The sequence below is a fragment of the Dipodomys spectabilis genome, unplaced genomic scaffold, assembly GCF_019054845.1.
Source record: "Dipodomys spectabilis isolate Male_0828 unplaced genomic scaffold, ASM1905484v1 ptg000002l, whole genome shotgun sequence".
Classification (NCBI taxonomy): Eukaryota; Metazoa; Chordata; class Mammalia; order Rodentia; family Heteromyidae; genus Dipodomys; species Dipodomys spectabilis.
Window position 1 is genome coordinate 29222896 of NW_024870679.1, and position 12886 is coordinate 29235781.

Below are 12886 nucleotides of genomic sequence, written 5' to 3' on the forward strand. Positions count from 1 at the left end.
TGGTGCAAGGAGATCATGAGTTAATGACTAGCTTGGACTTCTTAGCAAGACCATATCTCCACAACCAAACAAGAAAGTTTGAAGACATTAAATTCAACAATACATGGTTATGGACTGAACTCTGTATCAGGGGAAAAATGCTTTACAGAATATTAAAACAATACCTAGGAAGGTGGCTCATTGGTAGAGTGCTTGCCTTGCATGCCTGAGGCCCTAGGTTTGATTCCACAGCACCACATAAGCAAAAAGAAAAAAGCCGGAAGTGGTGCTGTGGCTCAAGTGGTAGAGTGCTAGCCTTGAGCTGAAGAGCTGAGGGACAGTGCCCAGGCCCAGAGTTCAGGCCCCACGACCAGACCCCCACCCCAAAAAGAGAATATTAAAACAACTGAAAAACTGACTATAGGGTGTACATCATATAATGGTATTATACCTACATTATAAATCCCAAATATGAAAATTACACTGTGGTTATATGAGAACATCCTTGTTCTTAGAAGATATATTGCAGTATTTGATGCTGTAACTTACTTCCAAATGATTTAATAATCATTAACAATAAAGACAATGTATTTGTGTATGTGCTATATGTATAGAGAAAAGTACAGAAATTCATTGGATAGTCTCACAACTTCCTCTAAGTTAATATTATTTTCTAAATAAGTAGTTTAAAAATAGTGCCTAACATGTTTTGTATAATATTCACATATAAATTACCTTTAAAGGTTCCACAAGTTCTAAGGTATGTTTTAGATATATTAGATTTGTTATCTTCGATTCAGCTGCATTAATCTGTAAAGATAAAAATCCAAATGTAGATACTGTATCATAAATATTTAATAAAAGAATTCGTTTTCCCCTTTAACATTCAACTCTTGTTGCATTCCACATATTTTTGTAAAAGCTTAGCAAGGATGGCAGCCTAGAGAATGATGAGGAATTACTGACTCATGATAATAAGCCTAGTACACTAATCTTAGAAAAGTCGGACAATGCGAAGAATTTATATCATTATATCTAACTTTCATTTCTGTTTTAGCATCTTGAGTTGAATTTAAGCTATAATAGCAAAAGTATACAAGGATCAGTCCTGAGGTGCACCAAGAAACTAACTGAAACACACACACACACACACACACACACACACACACACATACACACACAAATATCTGCAGAAAGACATTTCAAAGGCTGGATCTGAATCTCCCACATAGATACAGAAAAACAAATTTTCCCCACTAATTCTTGTATGTACAAGTTGCTTTTCAACAATATTCATATTGTTGGTAGTTTCAAATTAATCATATTTTACATTATACAAATACATTTTTATGAATTTAATTGGACTCTGTGCAGACCTGAGCAGTGCTATTCAATCTGAGAAATGAGGAATGGTCCCATGAATGTATTAATTTATCAATAATGATAGAAGAAGTAAGAGTGGATATTTGATATAATGTATTTGTATGTGTGTTTCTTTTGAGCTTCCCCTGACCTATATCCCCAGTATTATGTAGTGTTGCTATGACCATATGGCCCAAGTTATAAGAAATACTATAATAAATGTCATTAATTCCAAGAGAGGTGATCTCATATCCTCTTACAACAATGCAGCTCTGAAACTGTCAGTTTAAAATTAAATAAAATTTGCTAAACACAAGATGTTATCATCACTACCTTCAAAAGAGAGATCCAAAATTAGCCAGTACATTCTTGAAAAAGAACAAGGTGTGATTACTACATTAAATATCAACTTGTAATAAATATAACTATTAAAGTGGTAGAGCGTTTGCCTTGCATGCATGAGGCCCTGGGTTCGATTCCTCAGCACCACATAAGCAAAAAGAAAAAAAGCCGGAAGTGGCATGGTGGCTCAAGTGGTAGAGTGCTTGCCTTGAGCACAGAGAAGCTCAAGGACTATTAAGAAACTGTGCCAACTGGGTTTGGTGGTACATAATTATAATTCCTGCACTTAGGAGGCTGAGATAGGAGGATTGTGAGTTTATAGACAACCTGGGATATGTAATGAGTTTGAGGACAGCCTGGGATGCATAGTATGTGGAAAGAAAGGAAGGAAGGGAAAAAGAAAGGAAGGAAGGAAAGAAGCAAGGAAGGGAGGGAGGGAGGGAGGAAGGAGGGAAGGAAGGAAGGAAGAAAGGAAGGAGGAAAGGAGGAAAGGAAGGAGGGAGAAGGGAAAGGAGGGAGGGAGGGAGAGAAGGAGAGAAAGAAAGAGAGAAGGAGATATAAGGAAAGGAGAAGGGAAGGGAACAAAAGGAAGTGAAATGTGGAAAATAAAGGAAACTAGACTACTACCACCAAATAGAAAGGCCAATGAAACAGAATAAAGAATACAGAAACAGACCCAAACATATATGGGCATTTGCTTTATGTAAAAGCTTGTTACCATACAGTAGTGAAAGGACTTTTCCATAAATGATAACAGCACAGTACTGAATGCATATAAGAAAAAGAAATGTGGCCTTTTCTTTTATCTTACAGACAAAACATAATTCAAGTAGACTGTTGGTCTAAAGATAAAAAGGTAAAACAATAAAACTTCATAATATAAAAATAGGGATAACTTCAAGGCCTCAGATACTCTAACTTTTATTAATTTGTAACTAATGATTTGGTTATCTGTTAAACACACAGCCCAAGTGATAGCCAAAATTGTTTATACTCTACAGTCTAACCTTTGCTGAAGCATTAGCGTGTGCGCATGCACACACACACACATACACACACACACACACATACACACACACACACACACACACACACACACACACACACACACACACACACAATCATACTACATACCCTTCAATCATAAACTTTAACATCATGGTCCAGTTGCTGCTTATTAGAGTCATCTCTACTTGACCACTGGTGATAAAAGTTTGCTTTCTTTCCCCCTTTTCTTTCTGTCTCTGATACTTCCTTGTGTGGTTGTGCCCTTTCCTCTTGGATATCAAAATCTTCTTTTAATGGCATCATTGTATCTGAGTTACCATTCACTCTCCTCCATAACTTACAGTCCATGAGTACAATCAAGATGTATGGGACAGGTAAAGACTCCTTAAGTAGAACATGACAAGCACTAACTATAAAGAAAAAAACCATGATAAACCAGACTCCTTTACATGAAGTAGTTGTCAGAATTGTACTTATAAGCTGACATTTGAAATTTAAACTCCTTTGTACGTCTACTTTCAAAAAATAATTTAATGCTACACTGATGATGTAGCTCAGTGGTAGAGCACTTGACTTACATGGTTTAATCCTCAGCCTTGAAAGGAGGGGGGAATTAAGACTTTCTGTTTATCAAAAGATACTAATAAATCAAACCAGACTCTTCTGGACATCTTTCAGAACTAGAATTTGAAGGAAAATAATCTATCCGACAAGTAATTTCAGCAATAAGTAAGACAGAGTAAGTAAGACGGGAAAAAAAGGACACTAAGCAAGGTTGCATTAATGATCAAGCTACCCTTGTGTGGTACTGTAACCTCAATCCCACTGAGACCTTTGGTAAATAGTACAGAGAATGTTTTATAAAATATAGTCCAGATGTTATCCAAATGGGTAATTAAATCTCTAATTCCTATTAACTAAAGGATAGGAGCTGTTGCCAAGAACATCATCTCCCTAATGCCCTTTGGTCTCAACTCTAACCAGCAAAAGTACGCAAAAGAGAAACTCAGCAGATTCCAATATGAAAACTTCCTTTGCACAAAAGTGAATATCAACAAGGTGTGGGTGACACATGAGCAACATCCATACCACAAAACTCAGTGCCAAAGCAAACTACAAGTGGAAGAAGATACCAAACTACAAGTGAAGCTAAACAAATCACAGAAGACAATAAAATAAAACAATAGAAAGATGAGCAAGAGGTGAGTTCAAGCCCCCCAGTATCAACACACACACACACACACACACACACACGCGCACGCACGTGCACACACACACACACACACACACACATGCACAGCGATCCTTTATATGTAAAGATTTTTGGGAAAACAGGTAAAACTAGATTATGAAGAAAACAAGAAAGTAGTCATTAAAAAGAGGGAGGAAGAGACTAAAGGGTAAAGAGAAGGGAAGATTTGAACTACTGGCAATATGTTTCCTTACCTAGGTTATTGTTCACTTTCTGATAAGCCAGTGAACAATGCGTTTTTGTTTCATATAGTTGTTTTTACTTGTTTGTTTTTGTCAGCCGTGGGGCTTGAACTTTAGGCCTGGGCTCTACCACTCAAGCCATGGTGACACTTCCAGTATTCTGGTGATTAATTGAAGATAAGAGTCTCATGAGACTTTCCTGCCCGGGCTGGCTTTGAACCTCAATCCTTAGATCTCAGCCTCCTGAGTAGCTTGGATTACAGGTGTGAACCACAGGCACACGGCTTATATAATTCTTAATGTATATTATTATTCAGTATTTTTAAATTTCTAAAGATGATAAGAAATAGGTCAATAGCAATTAAAAAGGAGGTGCTTTTCTGGAAAGTAAAGGAGGAAAACACTCCAAAAAAGAGTTCATCTGTGTGAAATTTTGCTGCTAGATCACCTTAAAGACCACTGACCAACACCACTGAGGATGGTGGCCTTGACTTCATTGGTGGCAGTGATCATAACAGGTTAGGAGCTAAAAGAAAGGAATTACAGATATCATTTAAAAACAAGGTGTTTTGTGGTAGAAACAAAAGTAGGGTAAATTCAGAAAAGAAAAAGAAAAAGAAGCCAAAAAACCTAGAGTGGGCTAGAGCCAGACTCTAAACTGCTGTGTAGGAATAGGCAAAAAGACAAGGGATCTAGAGCATAAGTAAAAGGAGTGACTGAGCCAGGAAGTACAATCACTTGCTTATCCATATTTTATTCTATTTTTACATTCTTTAAGTAGTTGTACAAATGGGTTACCATTCAACATATGTCAGTTTATGAGTATAAAACATCTGGATACCTATTTCATTTCTGCCTACCAACTTTAAGTCTCTGAAAGTTCTAAAACATTTAATAACTTCAAAAACATTGTTACATACCAGATTAGCAAGAGCATATTCAAAAGCAAAGTGAAAGACTCTATCTCAATACATGCAGAAATTACTTGATTTTAATATACACAGTGCAAGCTGTTATTTTCAGAAAGTACATTGGGAGAAGAAAGCATTCCTGGATGTGGAACAGAAAGTAAAAGCCAGCTTATGGAGAGTACTGGAGCATAATGAGGATACCCAAGTTGGAAGTCTGCGCCACAGGGTATATGAGCTCACAGACCCACAAAAATATCCATACAAGGTGAGAAAGGAAGCCTAGTATAGGCTTGGGATCCCAAGTAGGCTGAAGAAAGCTTTTAAATAGGAGGTAAACTTCATGTAGTATAGAGTGCAAGAGAAGAAAGAAGGATTTCTATATAAGAGTTAATTCAATGTGGGGTACTAGAATATAGGCAGAATAAAGACGGTATCTGCATGGAAAAGGGAGTGTCAGTGAGAGATTGGTCACATACATAAAAAAGAGATCAAATATAGCAATATATTAGGACACATGTTTCTTATTGGCGAAGAATAGTTATTAATAATGGAAAAGGAGTAAAATACTACAAGTCCCATGATAGCAGACTGATGGTAGCAGGCCTCCTCTACAGAATTCAATTCCTCCTCCTTTTCCAAGTGTTCGGTGGGTTTCATTGTGTTATCATGTGGGTGTGTATATATGTGTACACATATACATAAATATACATACATATACCTAAATATATATATATATATATATATACATAACACATACTTTAATCATCTTCATCCCTCAGTACTCTCATTTCCTCTCCCATGATAGTCATTTATGAGAACAATCTCTACTCTTTGTATCTTCTATTATACAAATTGTTTACAGTCTAAGTTTTAAAAACCTGTCACTTTCTAAATATTGATTAATGAAAATATGCTAATTCCTCAACTATTTAAAGAATTTGTGTTGTACAAATTTTTAAAATTTCTTCTTAAAAACATTAAAATCCTCCAGATATCAGGTACTTTCTGAAACCATTTTTCCCACTGTTACATTACATCAAGATAAGTTATATAACATAGAATAACATAAAATGCATATGTAGTCATACCGTGTCTTGTTTTGGAATTTGGACTAAAATAGAAAGAAGCTGCTCTGTATCAAGGAATTTTGATATAACTGAAACAAAAAGAGCATGAGTATTTAAGTTTCATGGTACAACTGAAAATATATATGATACAAAATATGATCCTTAAGAGATAAAATGGACAGTTCTAATGGCAATCACTATTTATTTTGTCTTCTCTTGTACATGTACTTGAAATAAAAGAACCAATTAAAGTCCCATCATATGAGATAGTCTTTATCTTGGCAAAAACAATACAGTTCAACAGTAAGTCATTAGTTTAAAAATATGAACACTTGTTATAGCCTAGCTTTATATTAAAATAATCCAACAAAACATGTGTTTATAATATAGCAAGATAAATACCATTAACAAAATACTACAGGAAACTTGTAGGAAAAATGCCATCACATGATATCCAACACACACTTGGTAGTCAGAGAGGTGTCTAGAAGTGGCATCTAAACTGGAATAGTAAAGGACAAACTGTATCCAGGCCCTGGTGACTCACGCCTGTAATCCTAGCTACTGAGGATCACGGGTTCAAAGCCTGCCTGGGCAAGAAAGTCCGTGAGACTCATCTCCAATTAACCAACAGAAAACCGGAAGTGGCACCATGGCTTGAGTGGTAGAGCACTAGCCTTGAGCTGAAGAGCTGAAGGACAGTGCCCAGGCCCAGAGTTCAAGACCCACAACCACCACCAACAACAACAACAAGGACAAACTTGTAGCTTAAGAGAAAGTTTCAGGGAAGGAAGAGGAAATATTCTAGGCAAAAACTATTGAGTACCATGGTCAGAAAATGAGGATGAATACATTTAAATAAAGAAGTTCCAGGGCTAGAGGTGTGACTCAAGTGATAGTCTGCCTAGCAAGCACAAAGTCCTGAGTTCAAACTCCAGTGCTTTTAAAAAACAAATGAACAACAATTATAGTGGCACACATCTGTAATTCAAGCTACTTGAGAGGCTGACATTGGAAGGATTGTGGTTGTAGGCTAATCCAGGCAAAATATTTGTGAGACTTGGTTGGAAATATGGCTTATGCTGCAATAAACATAATTGTTCTGGTATGGTCTTGTTTGTGATCATTTGTGTAAATGCCCAAAAGTGGGATTGCTGGGTCATAGGGGAGCTCTATGTGGAGTCTTTTGAGAAACCTCCATACTACTTTCCAAAATGGTTGAACAAGTTTACACTCCCACCAACAATGCAGTAAGGTCCCCTTCTGTCCATATCCCCTCCAGCACCTGTTGTTATTAGAGTTCTTGATTATAGCCATTCTAAATGGGGTGAGGTGGTATCTCAATGTTGTTTTGATTTACATTTCTTTTATGGCTAGAGAGGTTGAGTATTTCATGTGTCTATTGGCCATCCTTCTTTCCTCTTCAGAGAAGTTTCTCTTTAAGTCTTTAGCCCACTTATTTATTGGGCAGTTGTTTCTTTGAGGATTTGTTCTTGGGGAATTTAATTTTTTGAGTTCCAAGTATATTTTAGATATGAGATCTTGACCACTGTATGGCTAGTGAAGATCTTCTCCCAATCCGTGGGCTTTCTATTGATCTTGCTAGCTATGCCATGCAGAAGCTCTGCAATTTCATGCAGTCGCATTTGTCCATCCTTTCTTTGATTTGTTGTGTTTCTGGGTCTTTTTAAAGAAAATTTTGGCCTGTGCCAAGGAGACCTAAGGTTTCTCCTCTTCCATCCTGTAATGTTTTCAGTGTCTGCTTTGACTCCGAGGTCTTTAATCTATTTGGAGTTGATTCTGGTGCAGGGTGCTATATAAGGATCTAGCTTTTGTTTTCTACAAGTGAATAACCAATTTTCTCAGCACCATTTACTGAAGAGGGTTTCTTCCATTCTATTTTTTTTAGCTCCTTTATCAAAGATTAGATGGCTAAAGGTCTTTAGGTTCATTTCTGGGTTTTCAATTCTATTGCATTGGTCCTGAGGTCTGCTCTTGTGCTAGTACCAAGCTGTTTTGATTACTATGGCTTTGTAGTAGAGTTTGAAATTTGGTATTGAGGGCTGGGAAGGTGGCTCAGTGGTAGAGCGCTTGCCTTGCATGCCTGAGGCCCTGGGTTCGATTCCTCAGCACCACATAAGCAAAAAGAAAAATACCGGAAGTGGCGTTGTGGCTCAAGTGGTAGAGCGCTAGCCTTGAGCTGAAGAGCTGAGGGATAGCGCCCAGGCCCAGAGTTCAGGCCCCACTACCGGACCAAAAAAAAAAAAAAATTGAAATTTGGTATTGATATTCCTCCAGCACTGTTCTTTCTATTAAGGATCATATTTGCTATTTGGGGGTCTTTTTTTGTTCCATGTGAATTTTTGGGTTTCCTCTTCTATTTCCTTGAAGAATGAGGTTGGAATATTGATAGGTATCGCATTGAATTTGTAGATAGCCTTGGGAACTATTGCCATTTTCACGATGTTGATCCTTCCAATCCAGGAGCATGGGAGTTTTTTTCCACTTTCTAAGTTCTGTATTTCCTTTTTCAAGTTTTTAAAGTTTTCATCATAGAGGTCCTTCACTTCTTTGGTTCCCTTGTGTTTCTTAATCTTGTGGTATATACAATGAATTCTTGACTGCACTCTTTTTCTCTTTCCCCTACATTATATGTCCCTCCTGCCTTAGCCCCACCCCCTTGGAAATACCCATTGTTCCATGCTTATTTCATTAGGCTTTGAGTTACTGCACTATTTGAGCTCTCTACAGCATCTATTATAATTCAGTTAATTCATTTAGAACTGCTTGCATGCCACCCAGTGTGTTTACTTATAGATTTATAGATACATTCTTATCTACTGCTAATGAGAGAAAAAAATGTGAACTTGGCTTACTTCACTTAACATAATTTTTTCCAAGTTTTTCCATTGCCTTACAAATAGTACAATATCTTCCTTCCTTCTTTTTTTCTTTCGTTTGTTCATTCGTTCTTTCTTTTGTTCATTCTTTCCTTCCTTCCTTCCTTCTTTCTTCCTTCCTTGCTTCCTTTTTTTTTTTTTTTTGTCAGCTGTGGGGCTTGAACTCTGGGCCTGGGCACTGTCCCTCAGCTCTTCAGCCCAAGGTGAGCATTCTACCATTTGAGCCACAGCACCACTTCCAGTTTTCTGGTGGCTAAGTGTAGAGAAGAGTTTCGTGGACTTTCCTGTCCTGGCTAGCTTTGAACCATGATCCTCAGATCTCAGCCTCCTAGGATTACAGGTGTGATCTGCCGGCACTCCGCCAATACCATTCATTCTAGTAGTTGAGCAAAGTTCATTGTGTATATATACCACATTTGTCCACTGAGGGGCATGTGAGCTGATTCCATATTTTGGCTATGGTGAATAGTCATCTGTTAATAATTACGTAGTTTATACAAATTACCTAGTCTGTACAAATGTTTTCTTCTTTGAAGATTACTAAGAAAAAAAATTACAAGTGTCAGTCAGTTGAAGTGGTTCACACCTGTAATTACAGCTACTCAGGACAAAGACATTGAGAGGATCATGATTCATAGACAGCTTGGGCAAAAACAGTGAGAGCTCAGCTCATCTCAACATAGTTGGAAGGGATGGTGTGTGCTTGTAGATCCAGCTACATGTAAGGCCAAATGTAGAAGAACTGTACCCAAGCAAAACCTTAAAACTCAGTCTGAAAAACAACGAACACCAAAAGGGTTGGAGTTCAATCCCCAGGGCCACATAAAATAAAATAAAGCAAATTATAAAGGGCAACTAAAAGAAACCAGAGAATAAAGAATACTATACAGTAAATTAAAAATCAAAATATATCTCTGAAGTTATTTATTACAAAATTCAGAGGAAATTTTCAGAAAAATAATTTCCATACAAAAATGTTAAGTATATACACCTTTACTGCTAGCCTTTAAGAAACTTAGAAAAGTATCTCAACCAAACGGACTGTATGTTTAATAGTTTGTATTTATAGAAGTAGACAATATTAATTTACCTGACTGAAGTCCAAAAAACAGTTCCTCATCTTGAAGTAGTTCTTGAACACAATCTAATCTCATGTTAATAGTTTCAATATCAACAAGCGGTTCTAATATATTAGAACGGAGTCTTCTACTCCCTCCAGGAGTCTTAGTGTAGTTCAAAACACCAAAGAGAGTGTGATTATTCCTTTGAAAAGAGAAATTGGGAATTTCATTATGTATACATAAAGAAATACAAGGAGACTGCATTTTAATGTTGCAATTAAATCATCCTATAGCTTCTATCAGTGATTCTTAGAGTTAAACACATACTACATTACATAGGAATTCTAATGCAGTGAGATTAACCTAAAGCTTGAAAGCCTGCATTGGAGTGCATTCCCAAATATGCTGTCAATCAATGAACCACATTTTCGTTACTAAGAATCAACAGTATCTCTTTATGCAAAATGACTTTTTCTGTAGATCAGTTACAATATTCACACTAATAAAGTTCTCCATTCCACCAGTAACTGTAAGATACCAATAATATACCCTTAAAGGAGAGAGATTTTTACATTTATAAAAACAAGTATTCAACATATCATCTTGTCCCAAATGAAGACGTTAGAAAAGAATACAAGTAAAAAAATTCAGTATGGTATTCTCACAATAAAAAAGGTAATAAAAAATTCAGTAATTTCTAAGTGATTAATTTAGGAAATGAACTACTGTCAATATGTATTTTTCATTAGACTTTTGTATGACAATAATAATGTGTACAAAATAGAAAATTCATTTTAATAGTCAATGAATATTTCTTCAATTCTTATAATACTCAAAACCTAAGAACACACAAGACAAACATGATTTCTACCCTCATGGACTTTTTAAAAGTATAGTTAGTGGCTGAATAATTTTTTACCAATTTACTCTTTATGCATGGACAACTCAAAGAATAGGGGGAAATAAACATACAATCTAAAGAAAATTTAATTAAATGTACAGAAACTGTTAATAGAAAACAAAAATTGCATACAGAGAATTAACCAGAAGATTAGTTTGGCTGACTGAAAAATATTTTTATTTGACAGTTGAATTAAAACCCGAATGACAAAAGAAGAGATAGAATACAAGACTATGGTGTGGAAATCATGACATAATGAGAAGCCATCACATTTTAAACACTTAGTATGTACCAGGTATTGCCCTAAGCACTTTATATGTGTCAATTCATTTAATCCCAACAACAGTATGAGGTAAATGCTTTCATTAGCCCTTTATAACTAAAAGAACTAATGGCTCAATAGCTATGTGCATACAACCAGAGAAAATGATGCTTATCGAAATGAACCCAAGAAATGGAAACAAGGGGTTCTTTATTGTACTTTTTGCAGTTATTTCTTTTTTCTTTTGTTTTTTCCCCCTTTGGTTTATTTCCTTTTATCACTGTATTTTTTTAAATTTCTGTACCTTTTGTCTTGTATTTAAGTTTATCTGATTTGGGGTGGAAAAGGGGAACCACAGAAACAGTGGGCCAAAGGGTGAACCAATTCAGCAGTGATACTCACTAGACACCATATTGGAAGTGAACTTTACAACCTAGGGGGGAGGCAGGTCAGAAGGGGGGAAAAATAGGAGAAAATGAGGGAGAGAGTAGCACTGTTCAAAAAGAAATGTACTCATTACCTGACTTATATAACCATAACCCCTCACCTTTATAATAAAATTTAAATTTTGCAAAAAAAGAACTAATGCACAAGGAAACTAAGTAATTTGTCCAAGGTTTCCAAAGAAGTATCAGAGAGCCTAGAAAGTCTCCAGAACCAGAAAAAAAGATTGAAACTGTTGGAAATCTTGGCAAGTAGAGAATAAAGAATGGAGAGAGATGAAGTCAACAGAGAGCAGGATATAGTAGTCCGCATAGGCCATTGTGAAAACTATGCATTCCATTTTAAGACAGATTTTAAAAGAAGTTAGAAGACCTGATTTCTAAATTAAAAGTATAACCCTCAGGATGTTTTGTTGAGAATAACTCATTGTAGTAGGGAAAGAAGAAGGCAGAAAGACAAGTTAAAGAGGCTGTTTTCTTAGTCCAACAAGACTAAAGAGAATTGGATTATAGTGGCAGACACAGGAGTAATAAGAAGTGATCTGGAATTGATCATTCAGATTGATCACTTCAGGTTCAGACTCTGAATTCTGAGTCAAGAGAAGTTCACAATATCATTGTATTTGGGATGCAACGGAAGAGGAAAATAGATGTTAGTCATTATATTATCCAATTTTAAATTTTATATTAAGAATCTTAAAATCTGTAGAGTCTTTTAAAATTCTATGTATTAGGAACACTTGGGTTCCTAATATATAGCAGGAACTCAAACAAAGCTTATAAATACTGATGAAATATAAGCCTGAAAAGGTAAAACTGAGTGTAAAACAGTAATAATTAACAGTTGGTCATTAACTTTTTTTTCTTTGTCAGTCATGGGGCTTGAACTCTGGGCCTGGGCACTACCTCTGAGCTCTTCAGCACAAGGCTAGAGCTCTATCACTTGAGCCACAGCGCCACTTCTGGCTTTTTTTGTTTATGTGATGCTGAGGAATCAAACCCAGGGCCTCATGCATATGAAGCAAGTACTCTACCACTGAGTCACCCTCCCAGCCCCAGGTCATAATAACACAACAGAAAATCAGTAATTTCAGCCCACATCCTGGTGGGTAAAAAGGGATATCTAACCTAATTTGCCTTTCCCTCATGACTAATGATATTAAACATCTTTTCATGTCCTTTGGCCACTTGTTTATCTTTTTTGGAGAAATTCCTA

The 12886-nt window shown here is 36.3% G+C and overlaps 1 protein-coding gene across 1 annotated transcript in view; it reads right to left on the minus strand.

Annotated features, from left to right (window-relative positions):
• Msh4 (mutS homolog 4) overlaps positions 1-12886 on the minus strand; it is a 72738-nt gene that overhangs the window by 33035 nt on the left and 26817 nt on the right. Inside the window, exons 7-9 of the mRNA XM_042684862.1 lie at positions 10094-10266; positions 6125-6192; positions 715-789 (exon numbers count right to left, since the gene is read on the minus strand). Of these exons, the coding sequence (XP_042540796.1) occupies positions 715-789; positions 6125-6192; positions 10094-10266 (316 nt within the window). The remainder of the gene's footprint in view (positions 1-714; positions 790-6124; positions 6193-10093; positions 10267-12886) is intronic.